Below are 20627 nucleotides of genomic sequence, written 5' to 3'. Positions count from 1 at the left end.
TCCACAATGGTGTCATTGGAGACCAAAAACATGGGGGATTTTTTTTCAGTGTTCACCAAAAAAACCTAATTGATCTCCTAGAGGTAAAACTCATGAAAGAGTGCCCGCCTTCACTAAAACCAAAACTGAGACCCCAGGGGGAATTTTTTTTTTCCTTAAGCTAGTCCTTATTGACTCTCCAGCAATTCCTCAATTACTATTTAAGTGTTACTACCCGTTGCTGGTTCCAGCAGTGGCTTCTGCTCCTGGTATGCTGAATGCTATGATTCTCTGTATTCACCAGCCTCTTAGCTTTTTCTGGGAGTGAAGTGAGTGAATGTCGCTCAGTTGTGTCTGATTCTTTGTGACCCCATGGACTGAATTCTCCAAGCCAGAATACTGGAGTGGGTAGTCTTTCCCTTCTCCAGGGGATCTTCCCAACCCAGGGGTCAAACCCAGGTCTCCTGCATTGCAGGTGGATTCTTTACCAGCTGAACCACAAGGGAAGCCCTTGGGGAGGAGGGGTGGCTATTTTCCCTGTGACTTCAATTCTCTTGTTTACTTAAGAAGACTTGTTGGTTTTCAGTTTGTTCTGATTTTTTTCTTGTTTTGAGGATGACAATTCCAAAACTCTTTACATTTTGAGTGGAAATTGGAAGGTTCATTTTAGTTTATATTTTTTTTCTGCTCCTCAGGCTGAATAATCTCAATTGACCTATCTTCAAGTCTTTTAGTTCTTTCTTCTGCCTGCTCAAATCATTTGTTGAACCCCTCCAATGAATTTTCTTTTTTCCCCCTATTCTCATACTTTGCTTTAGTTCTTTAGAAGTGGTTTATTTTAGACATGTTTAAAATAGCTGATTTAAAGTCTTTGTCAATCAGAGCCAACACCTGGGCTTCTTCAGGGAAAGTTTTTATTGATTTCTTGCCTCCTCATTTTATGGGCCATACTTTCCTGTTTATTGGCATGTCTTACCTTTTATTGAAAATTGCACATTTAAAATAATATAGAGTTCCCTGATAGCCTAGTGTTTAGGATTGCAGGCTTTTACCACATGGCCTGGGTTCAGTCCCTGGTTAGGGAACTGAGATTCAACATGCCACATGCTGTGTCCCCCCTTCTCCCCCAAAAGCGAGATAAAATACTGTAATGCAACATGGCAACTCTGGGGATCAGGTTCTCCCCATTCTCCAAGTTTTGTTATTGTTGCCACTTATTATGCTTGTTTGCTTAGTGATTTTTCTAAACTAATTCTGTGTAAAGTCTGAATTCTTTGTTGTGTGTGGACACTGAAGTCTCTATTGATTAGCTTAATAGCTGACAGACAACAATCATTTGCCCCAAATATTATTCACTGCTCAGAGAGTGAGAACTTTTTGCCAGAAGTTCTGTGAGAAAACTTCTTGCACTGAATGGACTCCAAGTTGGGTCAGATACAGATAGCTTTGTAAGCGAGGTCTTTGAGAAAACCAGCAGATGAGTCAGGTAATGACCTCTTGGGAATGAGGCTTTGAAAGAGCTCTAGTTCTATTCTCCTCCATCTGGTTGGTGGCGTTGAATCTGGGCTATTGAAAATAAGGCTTCTAGACTTTTGGATAGCAGCCATCCTGACTGGCGTGTAATGGTACCTCAATGTGGTTTTGATTTGCATTTCTCTGATAATGAGTGATGTTGAGCATCTTTTCATGTGTTTGTTAGCCATCTGTATATCTTCTTTGGAGACATGCCTGTTTAGTTCTTTGGCCCATTTTTTGATTGGGTCATTTATTTTTCTGGAATTGAGCTGCAGGAGTTGCTTGTATATTTTTGAGATTAATCCTTTGTTGCTTCACTTGCTATTATTTTCTCCCATTCTGAGGGCTGTCTTTTCACCTTGCTTATAGTTTCCTTTGTTATGCAAAAGCTTTTAAGTTTAATTAGGTCCCATTTGTTTATTTTTGCTTTTATTTCCAATATTCTGGGAGGTGGGTCATAGAGGATCCTGCTGTGATTTATCTACAAGCAATAAATGCTGGTGAGGGTGTGGAGAAAAGGGAACCCTCTTAAACTGCTGGTGGGAATGCAAACTAGTACAGCCACTATGGAGAACAGTGTGGAGATTCCTTAAAAAACTGGAAATAGAACTGCCATATGACCCAGCAATCCCACTCCTGGGCATACACACCGAGGAAATCAGATCTGAAAGAGACACGTGCACCTCAATGTTCATCACAGCACTGTTTATAATTGCCAGGACACAGAAGCAACCTAGATGTCCATCAGCAGACGAATGGATAAGGAAGCTATGGTACATATACACAATGGAATATTACTTAGCCATTAAAAAGAATTCACTTGAATCAGTTCTAATGAGATGGATGAAACTGGAGCCCATTATACAGAGTGAAGTAAGCCAGAAAGATAAAGACCAATACAATATACTAATGCATATATATGGAATTTTAAAAGATGGTAATGATAACCCTATATGCAAAACAGAAAAAGAGACACAGATGTACAGAACAGACTTTGGGACTCTGTGGGAGAAGGCAAGGGTGGGATGTTCTGAGAGAATAGCATTGAAACAAGTATACTATCAAGGATGAAACAGACCACCAGCCCAGGTGGGATGCATGAGACAAGTGCTCAGGGCTGGTGCACTGGGAAGACCCAGAGGGATCGGGTAGAGAGGGAGGTGGGAGGGGGGGATTGGGATGGGGAACACATGTAAATCCATGGCTGATTCATGTCAATGTATGGCAAAAACCACTACAGTATTGTAAAGTAATTAGCCTTCAACTAATAAAAATAAATTAAAAAAAAAGAAGTCTTCATGGAGCTGGAGAATAAATGGTGAAACAGCCACAAGGCATGCTAGCATGCTGTTCATACTGAAATTCAGTTGTTCTTAAATATTCCCTGGGCTGCTGAAAGCTTATAGTTAGTATTCAGAGTCAGAAAAACCTGATTCTGACAGTTTTTGTTTTGTTTTGTTTGCCAGATTTTCATTGCTTTTATAGAGGAGAGAATTTTCAGAGATCTTATGCCACCATTTTTGGCAGGGTGATAACTCGCTGCTATTTGTAACCTCACCCAGGGATTGGCCAGAGCAGCAAGGACTAACCCTTTGTAGTTAAATTAATTCTTTCATTTAATGGAATCAGCTTTGCTGGTGTGAGTACGTTGAAATCATAGAACCCCGATTTAAAAGATATCCTGATATTCAAATTGCTTTTTGAAATCTTTTTGTCTTAACCATAAAGTATGATAATATTCTGAAGCCATTCAGTGAACTTACATCTGAATCCTATTAAGTGGCTACAAGTATACACTATTTCCTTGTGTTGCTAAAACAGAGTCTAAGCAGCCTTCTATAATTGTACCTTTACAAATATTGAGCATTTTTAGATATTAGCCTCCCCACATCACTGTCTTTTTATTATATTGAACCCCCAGATTTGCTTTTGATTAGCAGTCAAACCTTTAAAAAGTCCTCTGAGAGAAACAAAACCAGAAAATGTGAGATTGAAATGAAATGATTTAAAGTAGTATTTGGGCATTTACATGTCCACTGGTGCCACAATATATCTGAACATGGAATGGAATTCAGAACTCCATGAAAGAGAGCTGATGTCCAAAGAGTTGATGTCACACAGCATATGGCCTGATTGGCACAGAAGTTGGAGCTGGACAGTTGATTCTCCATTCTGCTCTGGTGGAGGCTGCACTTCTAAAAGCGAGCTCTTCAAACTTACATCTCAATTACTCCTAACAGGGACAGTTAGAATTTTCTTTCTCAAAGGTTTGAGAAATCCCTGATAAGATGTACTGTTCCCTCAAGTTTATTTTAATTGTAATTTTTTTTTACTGCCAGCCTTCATCCAGCTTTGACGACTTAGATTCTCGTAAGTGTGCTTTGGTGGTTGGGTGGTTTTGTTCTCTCTTCTGAGTCACTTTACCCCAGTTTAAGGGTATTAGATTAAATAAACTGCTTATTCCACATAACTTGGACTTCCTGGAAAGATTTAGGGTTTAGGAGAAAATTGGCAGTTGTCAGAGGGAGAATGGAAAAACTTCCTTTTCCTGAAACACATATCTCTTACAAAAGAGTTGAGTATATTCTTAGGACTATGAACATAACATTTTAACAAAGTTGTTCCCTTAATAATTGCTGTTGGAGATTTTTAAGCCTAATACAGCAGTGGTTTAATTCTGACTCTGAAAGTGAACAGAGGTGACTCTGAAAGTGAACCTGGAGGCCCAGATGTTTGGAAGTAAAACCATTTGCTCCAGTGTAGGCAGGTTTGTTATTTACAGCTGCACTTTACTGCATGTGAAAGAGAGAAAAAGATTCTTCCCACTGTCTTTCCTTCTTTCTCTCTGGACTTTGCGTTTGAGTCCCATCTCACTTAGAAATGAACATTTCCCCCATCTTTGGGCCCACTTATGGTCCTGGGCACCCCCCTAGGAAGACTCATTTGTGCTTTACAAGCATTGGATTCTTTCTTCTTCCACTGAAGGAAGCATATTGTGGTTGCTAAGTGACTGTGAGGAGGGAAGCCACGTTCACTGCTTGCCTGTACTTCTCTGCCTAGATAAAAACTCCAAAGTTAACGCGATAATTATGTTCTGCATTGGTGGCGCTATCCTGTTGGCCATGCTCGTTCTGATGGCCGTCGTCATCTGTCTTTACTACAAAGTAGCCAACGCACTGAAGTGAGTGATGTGGGTAAGAGGGGCTAACACCCCCTCGCATGGGATCCTGGGGCTCTGTGCTTGAGCAGGGTCATCCCCGGCCCTGTGGCCACACCCTGGGTGAGGTCAGGAACAGCCGGAGGGTTTGAGAGGGCCGAGGTGGGGAGGGTAGGATCTGGCTTTCTGCCCCTTCCGGTATGGGGCTGTGAGCTCACAAGGAGAATGTTCTCAGCCGCTGGGTCTGCGCTACTTTGCCGTCCCTTGGCCTCGCCAGGTTTACCCTCAGCGGGTGATCCCACAGGACTGCAGACTGAAGACAGTGTGACTGAGTCTGCCTGTGCTCGCTCGGAGGATGGGCTGAGCTGATGTTCCCCCCTCCTGAGTCGGGGCACTCTCAGCGGGTCCTTAGCTCAGGGCACAGTGGGATGGGCCTGTAGGACCCTGGGGAAGCTGAGCTGTGTGAAGATCCTGGGCTTTGCCTCACCAGGGAGTGTAAATCAGAAAAGGGAGTGTTAAATTTGGGGGAAAGGAGGCCTCAGATATGGGCGAGACTGGTTGTCAGAAGCAGTGGTGTTCCCACGCATTAACGTTCCAAGGAGACAGCATGTTTGTCGAACAGAGTCCTGCATCAAGCTTTGAATGACCTGGTTTTTATTTCCAGCTCCTCCTCTACTTGTATGTGTTTGATCAAGGCAGTGTGCTTCTCCATGTCTCAGATTCTTTATGTGATAAGTGGGGAGAATACCAAAAAAAAAAAAAAAAGCCAAAAAACAGCAGCAGTCGTGGTCCCATTCTAGGGAAGTTCAGTCTGTGAGCAGGAAGGTAACTCCAAGCACCCGAGGGTCCAGGGGTGGCTGACTTGGCACCCTCCCGGCTTGTGCTCTGCACTTGGCAGACTTGCAGTGATCACCTGGGTGACCCGTGCTTGCAACTCACTCTCCCTCATTTGCTGGAACCTGATCTTACATTTCTGGCACTCTTAGGAGAGGAAGGGATTGGACAGGAACTTGAGACGAGGGCAGAGTTGCTTTCATCTTGGGCTGGTGTCATGGGTTTGATTGGTTCCAGCCCCAAATTCTCCAGATCCCCCTGACAGTTGCAACAGGTGGACCAAGAAGAAAAATTCTAATCCTATACTCTGTGTATGTCTTTTCTAAAGCATGCCAAAGGTACCTGTTTGTTTGGCCTTAAAAAATAATCCAGCTGTGATCACCCCGGACAAGGTCAGTGCAGCCCTCACCACTGGGTCTTACCCCAGCCTCCAGTGCTGTGACGAATGTAACTTGTATCCCGGCTTCGATGCCCTGCCTCCGTGCTGCTGTAATGTAAACGAGGGTCTCTGACTTGGGTGGGTACAAATATCTTCATGAACAATATGTCTTTCTTAGTAGAGTCTTTTATTATTCAAGTCAAGTTTTATACTGTTTCCATTATATCATGTACTATATACCATATTTATGTGCTTTTGAATAAATGCAATATTGAAAATAACCCTCTCTGCCTCCAGTATTGTTGTTGTTGTTAGTTGTAAAAGTACTTAAATTTGTGTCTTACCTACTTTGGGACTTGGGGCAACTAGCTTATCATATTATATTGCAATATAAGGAGAGTTAAGAGTAATCTATATATACAACCCCAGGAAAAAAAAATAGACGTTAGAGTGTTTCCAGTGTCAGACTCTGCTATAAACTTCCCGTGCCCGAGCCCTTCTCCTTCTACTGGCTTCCTTCACTCTCACCCAGCTTGCTCTGCCATGGACATTGTTACATGGCCAGGAGGGAACCTCCATTCATCCCAGAGGGTATCAGCCAGGAGGGTTTTCTCTGGGTGGAGGGCACCTGATTTGTGTAACAATGGGGTTGAGCTCTGTGGTGTCAAAAGGACATTTAAAAAACCTGAGATGCCTCCTCCTGCTATCCTCCAAATCTTCAGAAGCCAATTTTCCTTCTTTTTGCATCACTGTTAACATTGATTTTTGCTGACTCGGCTGTTTCAGTATCTTTAACTGCAGACAGTATCTTTAACCTGCTGAGGGGTGAAGCCCAGATCCTTCTGGTCTCAGTAACACGCAGGAGGATGCACCCCTTTCATTCCTGCTTGGGCTGCTCCTTTCTGTCCTTGCTCTTTCCTCTGAAACCCCGTTCCAACCCCAGACTCTCCATTTGTAGCCAGAGTTTGTACTTTCCCTCATTAGCACAGTCTTTGCTTAGTTAGCATCCCGTGTTTTACTCAAGATAAGGAATTAACTAGTAACAAGTGGTTGGTTACCTACTAAAAAGGATGAAAGGATAACAGGAAATAATGAGAAACAACTACTACCTCTAGGCTCACAGGGAGAAAACGATGGTAGAACTAAGCATTTGGAAGAGGTCGCCTCCTGGCAGAGAGGCAGTCCTCTAGGCTGAGGGCTTGGCCGAGGAAGGTATATTCAGCACTTCAGAGGCAGCAGGGTGAGCTGCTCTCACACAGTAGCCCTTGGAGTGGCCGAGAAGCTCCCTGGAGGGTGACATGAGTGCCCCCAGCCTCAGTAAGGGTTTCGAGAGGCAAATTCAAGGCTGCACCTTCCTTGGAGCCTGCCCCAAACCTTCCCGCTGGAAATGATGAGCCCTTCTTGGGTGTCCCTGGAGCACTTCCTCTCCTGGCATCTACTACTTCCTGCCTCATCTTAGGAGTTCAAGTGCACTTGGATTTTCTCTTGTCACCAGCAGGCCCCTGAGCATCAGTGCAATTTTCCCCTGAGCTCCACTCAGTGGTCAGCACAGCGCCCAGCACCCAGGAGGCCCTGTGCAAGTGTGTTCCAAACGTGGGGAGTACACCCTACGTCCAGACATTGCAGGGTCCTTGAGGGAGGCAGGATGGAGTAAAGGGTTCTTTGAGATACCCCTCTGGTGGGCAGTAGGAACAGAATGTAACACAGAGGCTTTAGAACCAAGCAGACTTGGTTCAAAACCAACTGTGCCTTTCACAAGCTTGTGCCACTGGAGAAGTTGCTTCACCTCTCTGAGCCTCAGTTTCCTTAATGTAAAGTGGGAGGGAGGGCTGCCCAACTAGCAACCACTTTCCTGATGCCCAAAGCCTTCCTCTTTACTCCTATGTATGCGTATACATACTCATGTGCCAGGGGATACACCATGGAGATAAAGGCAAACAAGTCCTTAGGTGCCTGATTGGATTCCATGTCCAAATCAAAACAGATTCCCCCCATTTTCTTGTTAATAGTTTCATGTAGGTCTTCGAAATATTTCCCCCAGTGGCCATGTGGGTCAGTCTCCTCTGCATTCCTTCATAAATTTAAACTCAGCTACTGCCAAGATCTTTTCTAATGTGAAAAGAACTTAACTAGATTGGGAAAATCAAATGAAGTATTTACAAGCAGCACTTGAAAACTGGTTACTGGCCCATCAACCATTCTTCTATCAGGAACTGACTTAACACCTGCTGATGGCCATGCAAGAGGGGTATTCAGAGGTGTATCAGGTGGAATAGCGTAATACTATGAAACCTGTCAAATATTGTGACCCACTAGAGAGTGTAAAATCCCATCACCAGGAATTATTAAAAAAAAAAAAACTCCTTTGTAGTGGAGCGATTGAGCTATACAATGCACAATTAGCATATAATATATAATATCAATGTTATTTTTCTATAGTTTTAGCAGCCTCAAAGGAGTGTCTCAGACCTGCTGGGTGGAGCTGAAAGTCCAGGCTCCACCTGACTTGAGGGTGCAGGGGGATCCTCATTGCCCAGCTCTTTACTCTGCCTTCTCTGATAACACCCTGGGGAGGGGAGGGGAGGAGAGGGGAGAGGATAGGTAAGGGGCACTGAGAGCAGGTGGAAGTCCAGGCGCCCTGCTTCACCTTTGCTGGCTAGGCTAGGGGTGGGGCCACAGTTTTACCTGTGGAGCAAGTAAGTTATTGCCTCAGAGTTTTCTAGAATTGCCTGGCTGCCTCTTTGTTGGTCCTCTGGCTAGAGAGAGCAGGCTTCTCTCAGGCCATGTTGTGTGTACTAATTGGAGCTTCCAGTTTGTACCTTTCTTCTTGTTAAGTGCATTTTGATCCGTATGACATGAGATGCTGAACAGTAGTCATGGTTTTCAAACTTCATCATTCCTAAGAATCATCTGAGTGCTTTTGGAAAGAGCAGCTTCCTGGGTCCCATTCCCTGAACTATACCCAGAGTACCTGAACTGGAAGTTCATAGGACCCTTATTTATTTTTCTTTAAAAAATTTTTATTTCTGTATTTATTTGGCTGTGCCAGGTCTTAGCTGAGTATGCAAGAACTTTAGTTGCAGCATATGAACTCTTAGTTGTGGCATGTGGGATCTAGTTCCCTGATCAAGGATTGAACCCAGGGCCCCTGCCTTGGGAGTATGGAGTGTTAGCCACTGGACCACGAGGGAAGTCCTTTATTTATTTATTCTTGAAAATTCAGTGCATTAATTGTCAACACTGTTCACATTAGGGATTTGCTAATAAAAGCCATAAGATGCTAATTTTGGAAGCTCTTAGCCTTCTGCTTTCTCTGCAAGATTTAGACAGGTACCATTAATGGGCAGGCGAACTTTTAAAAGTGGAAACTCTAGCAGCTCTTGGTAACCTGGAAAAACTCTTTTTTTTTTTAAATTTGAAGCACTTGCACAAAATAGATGCCAGATGCTAAAATCATTGTTTCATGTGACTGAGGATGAAGTTACTTGTGAGAGATAATCAACTTTGGATATAAAAATGCTATCTTCATCAAACTGACAATTAATTACATATCAACTTCTACTATGTATCTGCACAGAATTTATTTTTACCAAGATGGTTTTCAGTGAAGGCCATGTTTGCAGTGAAACTGACATGTCTTGCTTTAGAGGCAATGTCCCTCCTCAGGTCACTTATCAGATTTTTATCTCTCAAGAATTTGGGGTTCACTTTCGGGCCCCATCAAACCCTGCCCTCCTCCCTGAGAGATTTGACAATAGTGTATTATCATCTTGTACATGCTATTTATTGATAAAGATGGGAACAATATCCCCTGGACTTGACAGCTGATGTGTTAAATACTGTTACTAAATATTTCTTGAAAAACAAAAGAAAAAAAAAGTCTGTTTCCTTAAAGACAACTTTGAGGGCACTGAACCTAGTGAAGAATTCTTTCAGTTCAGATATAATGAGAAATTAGATTATGTGGGTGCTGCCCTTCTTTTCAGGGAGGACATGGGACTATGCTAATCTTTCTTTGTCTGCCTTTCAGGTTTCCCGTGAGGCTTTGAAGATCTGGGAAACAGACGAAGCACGTGGTAGCTCACAGAGCAGTCCTGAGGGGTTCCTGTGATTGTTGCTCAGGCTCTCATTTGCAAGCTTAACCCAAACTCAACAAAGCCAAGGCCCAATTTGTTTTCTTTGAAACAGACAAATAAAGCTCATTTTGCGTAAACAACAATGAGTAAATGACATTCGATTCAACTGACCAATGACTATAGTTTAAAAAAAAAAAAAAGAGCAGTGATTTTCTGATAGACACTTAGTTTATTCTTCACAGGGCCCTTGGCAAGATCTGAAAATAAATTCTCACACCACCAGAGGGACAGAAACAAAAAGATCCACCTACTAGCATCTAAACATTAAGGAGCCAAAAATACCTTTGAAGTGCAGTGTGGCATCAAGAGATAACTTTTCTTTTGACATGTTGTACAGTTTAAGACAATGATCAAATTCTTGATAGTGAAGACTTATAGAATGCAAGATTCCTAGCTGCAAAGAGAGCAATTGCCTTAGAAATTTGGTAATCAGACAAGATTTACTTAGCAATCAGCCTCAAAGAGAACCTCTTTAGTTCTTTTACCTGTCTCTACGAGGACAACCTCAGATTTATCCAACATTACTTCACTGAGCAGAAATAGAATTTGCTTCCAATTTCTAGCATGTTGATGTGAAACTCGGAGAAATTACCCATGAGCCTTTCTCTGATCAGTTCCTTTGTGGATTTCCAGTGGTCCCACTACTTGGAAATGCTCAGTCTGCTCTCCTGTGGGCTTCCTGAGGCCTGTGCCCCTCTTACTCCGCCCTGCACAGCCCTGGGGGCAGCGGGAGGAATGGTCCCCCACTTCGCAGATGGTGATCTTACACTGCAGATAGATCACGTCATAGCTGGTGAGAATGCTGAAGATGTTGAACTTGAATCGGGCGACATTCTTTTGCCAGGAGTGCAGGTTGATATAAGTATTGTCTTTGATGCACCTGATGGGAAGAGAAACCTCAGGTCAAGAGGATTAACTTAAAGCATGCTGTTGTTTGTTGTTTGGTCGCTCAGTCATGTTGGACTCTTTTTGACCCCATGGACGGCAACCTGCCAGGCTCCTCTATCCATGCAATTTTTCAGGTGGGAATACTAGAGCAGGTTGCCATTTCCTACTCCAGGGGATCTTCCTGACCCAAAGATCAAACCTGCATCTCTTGTGTCTCCTGCATTAGCAGGTGGATTCTTTACCACTGTGCCACCTGGGAAGCCCCAATTTAAAGCATGGTGTGGATTAATTCTGGCTCAAATAATTGGGCTTGGACACAATCCTCTGAATTTCAACCAGAGTTCCTCCCACTACCCACTCTTTCTTTCTTTTATGAAAAAAATGAGATGGTTGGATGATGTCACTGACTCGATGGACATGAGTTTGAGCAAGCTCTGGGAGGTGGTGATGCACAGGGAAGCCTGGCGTGCTACACTCCATGGGGTGACAAAGAGTTGGACACGACTGAATGACTGAACTGAACTGAACTGATGAGAGGAAAAAAACCACCATTCCTAGCCAGAAAGAGAAAGGCACTGTAAAACATAATAAAAAAACAAAACAAAGTAAATGCTAGCCAGAACTATTACCTACTCTATTTTTTCAAAAGGGTAGATTAAAAGTGGTAGCTGTATTATTTGAGGGGCTTCCTTGGTAGCTCAGCTGGTAAAGAGTCCACCTGCAATGCAGGAGAGCCCAGTTAGATTCCTGGGTTGGGAAGATCCCCTGGAGAAGGGATAGGCTACCCACTCCAGTATTCTTGGGCTTCCCCGGTGGCTCAGATGGTAAAGAATCCTCCTGCAATGAGGGAGATCTTGGTTTGATCCCTGGGTTGGAAAGATCCTCTGAAGGAGGGCATGGTAACCCTCTCCAGTATTCCTGCCTGGAGAATCCCCATGGACAGGGGAGCCTGGCGGGCTATGGTCCATGGGTCACAAAGAGTCAGACACAACTGATCGACTAAGCACAGCACAGCACGTATTATTTGAAGGTGAACTTAATTTATTTTAAAATGTATTTTGTGTAAGTACTGAAAAACTAAAGAAAGAAGTAAATGATATATCAACAGAGGAGATAAAATGGAATAAAATTAAATGCTCAATTAAAACCTGCATATAAAATGCATTAAACCTGCATTAAAACCAGAGAAGGCAGCAAAAGGAGAATTGGGGGCAGAAACAAAGAACAAATGCAACAAATAGAAAACAGTTACTAGGATGGCAGATTTTAATCCAACTATGTCAACTATCACTTTAAATGTGACTGATTTAAATATACCAATTTGAAGACACAGACTGCCAGAGTAGATTAGAAAAACCAAGATCCAACTATATGCTGTCTATAAGAAACCCATTTTAAATATAAAGACAAAGATTAATTAAAAGTAAAGGGATAGAGAAAGATTTACCAAGCAAATACCAATCAAAAGAAAGCTGGATTAGCTATATTAATTTCAGCCAGAACAGACTTCAGAGCCAGCATTAGAGATGAAAAGGGGCGTTACACAATGATGAAGGGACCAAAAGAGGATGAGATGGTTGGATGGCATCACCGACACAATGGACATGAGTTTGAGCAAACTCAGGGAGAGGGTGAAGGACAGGGAAGCCTGGCGTGCCGTAGTCCATGGGGTCACAACGACTTGGACATGGCTTAGGAACTGAATGACAACAACAAGCTCCCACCTTAAGAAACTAGAGAAAGAAGAGCAAATTAAACCTGTTAATAAAATAAGCGGAAGTATGTCAGTTGTTAAATTCTGGCCTCTCTGATATATCACAGCCACTTGGCTTACAGGATCTTGGTTCCCTGACTAGGGATTGAACCTGGGCCATGGCTGTGAAAGCACTGAGTCGTAACCACTGGACCACTAGGGACCTCCCTCTCCTTGACAAATTTTGGAACAGGAGACCCGAAAAGGGATGAGCTTTCTCCTTCTGACCCAGTGCGGCTGAGGGCCACATCCACGCACCTCCCACACACGGCTCACTCTGCCTGTGGAAAGTGCTGCCTCTTGCCCTCCCCAATTTTTGGAAACAGGCATCATGATACCTCTCAGGGGCTTTAGGAAGCTCTCACCACTTTAGTGGCTCTCACCACTCCGGAGCTGCCATCAGAAAGTGAGTTTTGATGTCTTCACACGGGTTGCCAATTACCCATCTGTAAGCATTTTGCGCTGGTTGGGGGATAAGAGAGCTATAAAGGCAAACTTCTTGCCTGAGTTCCAATTTGACAAATGTTCTGTCTAACCAAGGGTGCCAAAATAAACCTCATCACTGTAAGAGGTTGGCCTGGGATAACCCAGCAGCCCATCAGTGCTAGCCAAATACCCTGAGGAATGGGGAAGACAATAGTTATAAAACTTGGAGAGAAGAGAGGCATGAGTCAGTAGAGCCTGAGACAGCATGGCCTCTGCCTAGGACTCTTTGGGGATTCAAGGGACGTTGTCTAGACTTCCTATAATTATCTTCCCTCAGCTGGGATCAGAGGGATGGTTAGGGTCTGGGCTCTGCCTCTGGGCAGGATGAAGACTCTGGGCGCAACTTTCTGATTTAGGACTGCCAGTTAAGAAGACAATGGTCAGACGTCCCTGGTTGTCCAGTGGTTAAGAATCTGCCTGCTAATGCAGGGGACATGGATTTGATCCCTGGTCCCAGAAGATTCCACGTGCCACAGGGCAACTAAGCCTGTGCATCACAACCACTGAAGCCCCCATGTGTTCGTGGGTCCACGCTCTGCAACAGAGAAGCCACCGCAGTGAGATGCCGCCCCCCCCCCCCCCCCCCCACCGCAATGACGAGCAGGCCCTGCTCACCATAACCAGAGCAAGCCCAGTGAGCAGCAGGGAAGACCCAGCACAGAAATAAACATCAATGAATACATTGTTGTTGTCTTGTCTCTAAGTTGTGTCCAACTCTTTGTGACCCCATGGACTGCAGCCTCACAGGTGCCTCTGTCCATGGAATTCTCCAGGCAAGAAGAATGGAGTGGGTTGCCATTTCCTTCTCCAGGGGATCTTCCCAACCCAGGGATCAAACCTGCATCTCCTGCATTGGCAGGCGGATTCTTTTACCACTGAGCCACCTGGGAAGCCCAGACAAATACACAAAATTATTACAAATAAAACAAAACAAAACAGATCCCCCAAAGGAATAACAGGTAAATAGTCAACCACATCAACCAGAGAGGGCCTTCAATTTTCCTTACCCTTGCTGGATCAAATCATACTTGACAGTTGTAAAATCACTGGGGTCTGGAGAAGCCACACAGGTATCCACAAAGACCCGCAGGCTGGGGTTGGGGCTGTGGAGCGTGGCCTGGAGGAAGACCTCTCTCCTCTGGCTGGCGACGTGTGGCCCCATGTTTTCTCCAGGCTGGGACAGGGGCCACTCGAGGAACGATATGGACACATCGTAGCCAGCATTCTCCCCAGGGACGACTTCCACTGCTGACGGGCCGTCCACCCTGCAGGTGAACTTGAGCCGAGGCACCCTGTGCCGCACGACGACTCGGCCGGGGTGGCCCCTGGTTCGGCCTCTGATGGAGTTGGAGTAGCTGAGGGAGCCGCGGCTTTCCTGGGAGGAGAGGGGACAGCTGGTGGCCTGTGCTCCCGGCTCCCTGGCCAGCGCTTTCTTCACGAATGGAGACTTCTGCTCTGTGCCTGCCACTCACAGAAGCCGGAGGGCATGAGGCCTCAGGCAGGACCTCTCTGGTACCCGAGGTCATGAGGGGTTGACCTTATGTCCCTGCTTCTGGGAGTTTAGGGTGCATGCAGGGAACCCCTAGTGTGTGAGTCTGGACTCCCTTCTGCCCTCTTGTGGGGGCGAGGCTTGGGGAATAGGAGACAGGGTGGGAGGTCCACACTAGCTGCTGAATTCCTCCACTGCTCCGCCCAACTCTTGACCCCAGACCAACCCTGGCTCCTTGTGAGCTGCGTGTCTGGCCCTACAGACCCTCGCTCTCAGCCTTGCTCCTTCATATCCAACACGACTTCGAGGGGCCAAGAAGGTGCTGGGGGCTGACAAGTAGGGGCCTCAGCAGCCTCCTTCCCATAGCCTGGTGCATCATGGAGACTCATCGTGGCCAGGGATGTTTGTTCAAGGGAGCCTCGGCCTGTGCGACTCAGATCCAGTAGCAGTCTGCCTTGAAACCCTCCAAGGAAAGCCCTGACAGCTTACAGCAGTGTTTCTCACTGGTCTGCCTTGTTTTCCTTTCTTTTTTTTTGCCCCTAAGAATCCTTATCTCTCTTCCCCTTTGAGGGGGATTTCACCCTTGTTGAGAACACACAGCTTAGAAGAAAAGCTGAACTCCAGGAATGCGTGGCCCCACCCAATTCCAACCAGACTTTGGGCTTCCTGTGGTTCATGGCCCTGAGTCTCTCCCTTGACCTCTTCAAGCTGGCTGCTGCCTCGGGGCCTCTGCACCTGTCTGCTGATCCCCGACGTGGAGCCCTCCTCCTATTCCTCTGTACCTGCTTTATGTCCTTTTTCAGGCCTCGGCTCTTTGACCACCCTGTTCAAACGTGGTCTTCCACCCAAAGCATTTTCTATCCTTTTCCTTGTTTGTTCAGTCAGTTCAGTCACTAAGTCGGGTCCGACTCTTTGCGACCCTATGAACCGCAGCACGCCAGGCCTCCCTGTCCATCACCAACTCCTGCAGTCCACCCAAACCCATGTCCATTGAGTCGGTGATGCCATCCAACCATCTCATCCTCTGTCATCCCCTTCTGCTCCTGCCCTCAATGTTTCCCAGCATCAGGGTCTTTTCAAATGAGTCAGTTCTTTGCATCAGGTGGCCAAAGTATTGGATTTTCAGCTTCAAAATCAGTCCTACCAGTGAACACCCAGGACTGATCTCCTTTAGGATGGACTGGTTGGACCTCCTTGCAGTCCAAGGGACTCTCAAGAGTCTTCTCCAACACGACGGTCTCCTTAATCCTTTTCATGACAAAGGACTCTCATCTGTGTGTTCATTCAGGACCTGTGTCTCCCTTCTCTCAAATGTAAGAGCCTTGGAGCTGTGGTTCTGTCAATCATATTGGCTGTTGGGTCCTCAGCACCTAGAAGGATGCTCATTCCCTGACTCTGAAATCTGACATGGGACCTTTTTATAGTGCTGCCTTTCCCCATAGGTGCTTGGGGACTTGCCACCACTGCAGGTGGTCCCTGATTTGCTATCTCCTCTGGCCCCAGAACTGTGGTCAGCACAGGAGGCTTGCAGGGGGAGCTGGGCCAGCCAGGGCCAGAGAGGATGGCTCAGGGTTCTCCCCAATGGACTGGAAATGTCCAGCGCCTGCTTTCCTCCCAGACACTGGGGAGCTTCCAGTAGACTGCTGGGGAAGAAAACCTCTGAGGTAAAAAATAGAATTTTTAGAACAAAGAGGATAAGAATGATCACAGTCTGCACAAATAGATGCAATGTGAAGTATGGAGTTAAAGGGGTTATTTAGCACCATGCAGACTGAATGCATTCAACCTCCAACAATGTCAAGTGTTTGGAGTGCTCTTTTTTTGGGGGCATGTGTCTATACAGGGATGTGAAAGAATACATGAATAGCATAGGGATCTTTCTCTGTAACTTGTTACATTATTAAATGTGCCTATGAACATGATTTTCTGGTTATACACTCTTCCTGTATCTTTGGTATACTTATTTCCTTGATTTCAATGATACTGGTTTGTGAAATAAGTAGGTGGTTAAGCAAAATGAAATAAACATATTCATTTGATTATACATAAATATCTTAATATTTGTTTCCTACATTAGGAAACCTGGTTAGAAACATGGCACTCAGCCTGCCTTCCCCAAGCCCAACACTATAGCTTGCACATGGTGGGTGGGTACTATTGTGAATAAAAAAGCATGTGGTAACAAAATGCTTTGGCTTTGCAGCTTAGAGAATAGCATCCATCTATCCATCCATCTGTCCATCCATCCATCCACCCATCAGCCCATCAGCACTCTATACTTATTACTATGTATTCCAAATTCCCAAAAGGAAGGGCAGTTTTAGACAAATTAATGAATTGCTCCAGGTCTTTCCTCTGTCCCTATTCAGGTTTTTAACAGGTGGTTGATTCTCTCAAGCCTCTCTTTTTGGCCTCCATCCACAGAAGGGTACCACCACCTTGTCAGTTTCATACCTGTCTGATGGTTCCACAGTGGCCATAGGGAATGTTGAAGATCAGGTAGCGCCCTGTGACTCGGGGGTGACACAGCTCATCATTTAAATGGATGTCCCAGGACGAGTAGCCCAGCCTCCGGAGGTAGCCTCGGTCAATGACAACTTGGAAAAGGTGAGGCCAGCAGGAGAGCTGGGCTGCAGAAGGGGAGGATGGGGAGAAAGTTACAAAGAGAACCTGGAGCACTGGACACAGAGTGCACTCAGGGGTGTGAGTTACGTTTACTTTATAAAAGTACCATGGACAGTGCCCTAGGTTGTGGCTGGTTTGGCTCTCATCACCCCCTACACTCAACTTGACTTTCACTGACTTTTTATTTCCTCTTCTTTCCAAAGGGGGTCCTACCCACAGAATGTGTCCCAGAGTCAGAGTCTCTTCTGAGGATTTAAAGGACAGTTCTTCTCATATGGTAAGGACATCCAAGCCTGAATGTGCATCTGGGCCTTTGTATGAGGGGTAAGTTAGAAAAGGGGAGTGGAAGCCAAGGTGGGGGGGGGGGGATGCAAAGGGCCTTCCTCCCCAGCCTTCTAAAGTCCAACAAGAGGATGGAGATACAAGAGATCTCAGGAGAGACACAGAAGCTGGTCCCTACACACAGCCTGTTCATTTTCCCCCAATGTCTCCCCTTTCCAGAGCCTCACACCCTAGGAGGGAAGAAGACTTTACCATTATCCTTGGGTACCACAGAGTCAGCTGCACCTGGTCGGGGGGTGGGGGGGAGGACAAAGAAAAGCAAATGTCAGCTGTGCAGAAGCACTGGGCGGGGACAACATAGCCAGCAGTAGACATGGGCCATAGGGAAGGGTGCTCACTGCATTCACCTATTAAAGCTGAAGCAATGGCCTGAAAGTACTCCAGGGCGATGCAAAGTAAAGGAGGGCCCAGGGCCTCCTGATGGAGCTGGAGGGAGGGGTTCTGACATGGATAAAGTAGTGTTGAGAATGGTGTCATCAACACCAAGATTTGTTGGAGAGAGAGACTAGTAAACACAGGGCTTTGCAGGTTTTAAACCTCATCGCGTGGCTGAACCCTGGCTGGCGTCCCTTCCCATGCACATGGCGTGCTTGGTAGTCCAGGCTGGGAAATGCATACTTCATGGCTTTCAAGCCCTCCCTTCCCAGAAGCAAGGCAAGACAGAAACCCAGGGCCAGGGCCCAAAAGGAAGGCTGGCCAGATTCCCTCAGCCCTTCAAACGCTCTCAGCCCCAGACAACTGGTCCTTTGGCTGCCAAACCTGATGAAAAAGAAACCCCTTGGTGTATAACCCAATAGGAGATAAATTACCATTTACAGGGGGCCCCCCAACAGCATGAGGAACGGCTGGAACTGTGAACAGACAGTAAAAGTGAGGATCTGGAGAAAAAGGACCCCACAGCCCTAGGGTGGCTCACACTACATGGCTTCCTGTGGGATTGACTCTCTCAAGGGGGCTCTGATAGCCTTTCTATCTGGGCTCCATTGCTATGCAGAATACGAGGAATTGCCACATAAAGGCAAAAGGGACAGCAAGGATGCCTTTGATTCACCTGCAAAAAAGTAGAATGGAAGAGCCAAAGTGAGCTAACCTTGTTCACCAAACCTTAGAGTTCCATCACACAAGTGAGATTTAGTGGATAAATTAAGGACAAATATAGGGGAGTATGACCCCAAACAGAAGGAGTTCCGCCCATGGAAGTCAAATGCCAAGACAGATGGCCGGTGACAAGAACTATTTGCCAAATCTTGGATGAAAGGGACCAAGGGGAACCCAGGACAGTGCGGGGTTCTGACTTCCAAGGGCTAGGTCAAAGTGGAGATGGGACTCCACCTAGGACTGTGCCCTTATCAGAGGTTGAAAAGGGGACAACAGACAAATTGTAGTCTGACTGAGAGCAGCAAGTTCTTTATTTTTAATCACTTTTTAAAGCTGTCACTTGTTTGGCTTCATAAAGTTTTAGCTATATTTCAGGACAAATATTGTGCTGAACTGGAATTAGAAAAACCTGGTTAACAAAGTGCCACCTCTGTCTGATTAAAAGATTTACCACCATGGCTATGTAATAAATACGCTCTTGTTATCCTAGAATCTGGGGCCCTGGCCGACCTGACATACCTCGGGCTGGTGAATTCTGACCTTAGGGATGTCTGGGGAGGAAAGAAAGGGTGAAGCCTTAGGAAGACCCCGGGGAAGGCCCGGCGTGGCAGGGGAGCCCGGGTACCTGCGCAGACCACGCTCGCGTCCTCCCGGTGTTGGCAGTCGTGGCGTGCCCAGCCCGCGTGGGCGCAGCGCCCCAGCGCATCCTCGGTGCCCGCACAGCGCACGTCGTCCAGCAGGATGGGCCCCGAGCCCGGGCCGAAGCGGCTGCGCCCCAGGGCGCCCAGCGCGCGCCCGCAGCCCAGGACGCGGCACACCACGCGGGCGTCCCTGATGTTCCAGTGGTCGTCGCACACCGTGCCCCACACACCCTCATGCCGGACCTCCACCCGGCCCTCGCAGCGGCTGCGCCCGCCCACCAGGCGGAGGTCTGCGGGGGGCAAGAGGCACTGCCCTAACTCATCACATCTGTCCAGTGGAGCTTCTTTGAATGAATAAAAGTCAACACTGTAAGAACTGTAAGAACTATTATGGATACAGAGTTTCAGTTATAAAATAATTCCTGGGGATGTGATGTACAGCATGGTGACTATAATAGTTAATAACACTGTATTATGTATCTGAAAGTTGCTAGGAAGGAACTTGCAAATTTTCATCTCGAGAAAAAAATTTTTGTCGCTATGTTTGGAGATGGATGCTAACTCAAATTACTGTGGTGATCATTCGCGGTACATACAAATATTAAATCATTATGTTGTACACCTGAAACTAATATGTTTATTGTTTATGTTAATATGTAAATTATGTTAATATGTTTATTGAGGTATCTATTATACCTCAATAAAAACCTCTATACTATGTAATGTAGTTATCCCATTCCTAGATATTTACTCAAGATAAAGAAAACACATGATCACAGAAAGATGTATAAATAGCAAACTCAGCAATATGCAAAACCTGGAAACAATCCAAATGTCCATCCACAGAGGAATGGACAAATAAATTGTGGTATGTATGTCCATAATAAATTGTGGTATGTCCCACACAATGCAACAATACTAAGCAGAAACAATACAAATGAAAAAAAGAACAAATCACCAACATATGGAATCACCTGGGGCAAATCTTAAAAACAATTTGTTGGGACCTCCCTGGTGGTCCAGTGGCTAAGACTCCGAGCTCCCAATGTAGGGAGCCTGGGTTTGATATCTGGTCAGGGAACTAGATACCGAACACCACAACGAAGACCCGTTGCAACCAAATAAATATTTCTTTAAAATTTGTTAAGCAAAGTTTAGAAGACACAAAAGCATATACGCTTTGATTTCACGTATATGAGATTCTAGAAAACCAAATCTAATTTACAGTGACAGAAAACAGATCAGTTGGTCTGGGGGAAGTGGAAAGAATTTACTGTATAGGGGCATCAGGGAACTTTCCGGGGG

General features: G+C 45.7%; 2 protein-coding genes across 2 annotated transcripts in view; one reads left to right on the top strand and one right to left on the bottom strand.

Annotated features, from left to right (window-relative positions):
- The first annotated feature begins 4583 nt into the window (after positions 1-4583).
- On the top strand, positions 4584-5997 carry FAM24B (family with sequence similarity 24 member B). The gene is made up of 2 exons (XM_061161352.1): positions 4584-4675; positions 5913-5997. Exons 1-2 carry the CDS (start codon positions 4584-4586, stop codon positions 5995-5997), a joined length of 177 nt encoding a protein of 58 aa, XP_061017335.1.
- A 3893-nt stretch (positions 5998-9890) lies between these two features.
- LOC133069908 (deleted in malignant brain tumors 1 protein-like) overlaps positions 9891-20627 on the bottom strand; it is a 74458-nt gene continuing 63721 nt past the window's right edge. The window contains exons 20-24 of the mRNA XM_061161351.1: positions 19307-19612; positions 17071-17213; positions 14135-14502; positions 10646-10880; positions 9891-9917 (exon numbers count right to left, since the gene is read on the bottom strand). Of these exons, the coding sequence (XP_061017334.1) occupies positions 9891-9917; positions 10646-10880; positions 14135-14502; positions 17071-17213; positions 19307-19612 (1079 nt within the window). The remainder of the gene's footprint in view (positions 9918-10645; positions 10881-14134; positions 14503-17070; positions 17214-19306; positions 19613-20627) is intronic.

Source organism: Dama dama, chromosome 15 (genome assembly GCF_033118175.1).
Source record: "Dama dama isolate Ldn47 chromosome 15, ASM3311817v1, whole genome shotgun sequence".
NCBI lineage: Eukaryota > Metazoa > Chordata > Mammalia > Artiodactyla > Cervidae > Dama > Dama dama.
This window is presented reverse-complemented; position numbering and strand designations above follow the sequence as displayed.

Bases quoted from the DNA above. Each gene is read 5' to 3' on its own strand.
- FAM24B (XM_061161352.1), top strand. From the start codon at position 4,584: ATGTTCTGCATTGGTGGCGCTATCCTGTTGGCCATGCTCGTTCTGATG. The intron at 4,676-5,912 runs GTGAGTGATGTG...GTCTTACCCCAG, and splicing joins AAAGTAGCCAACGCACTGAA to CCTCCAGTGCTGTGACGAAT.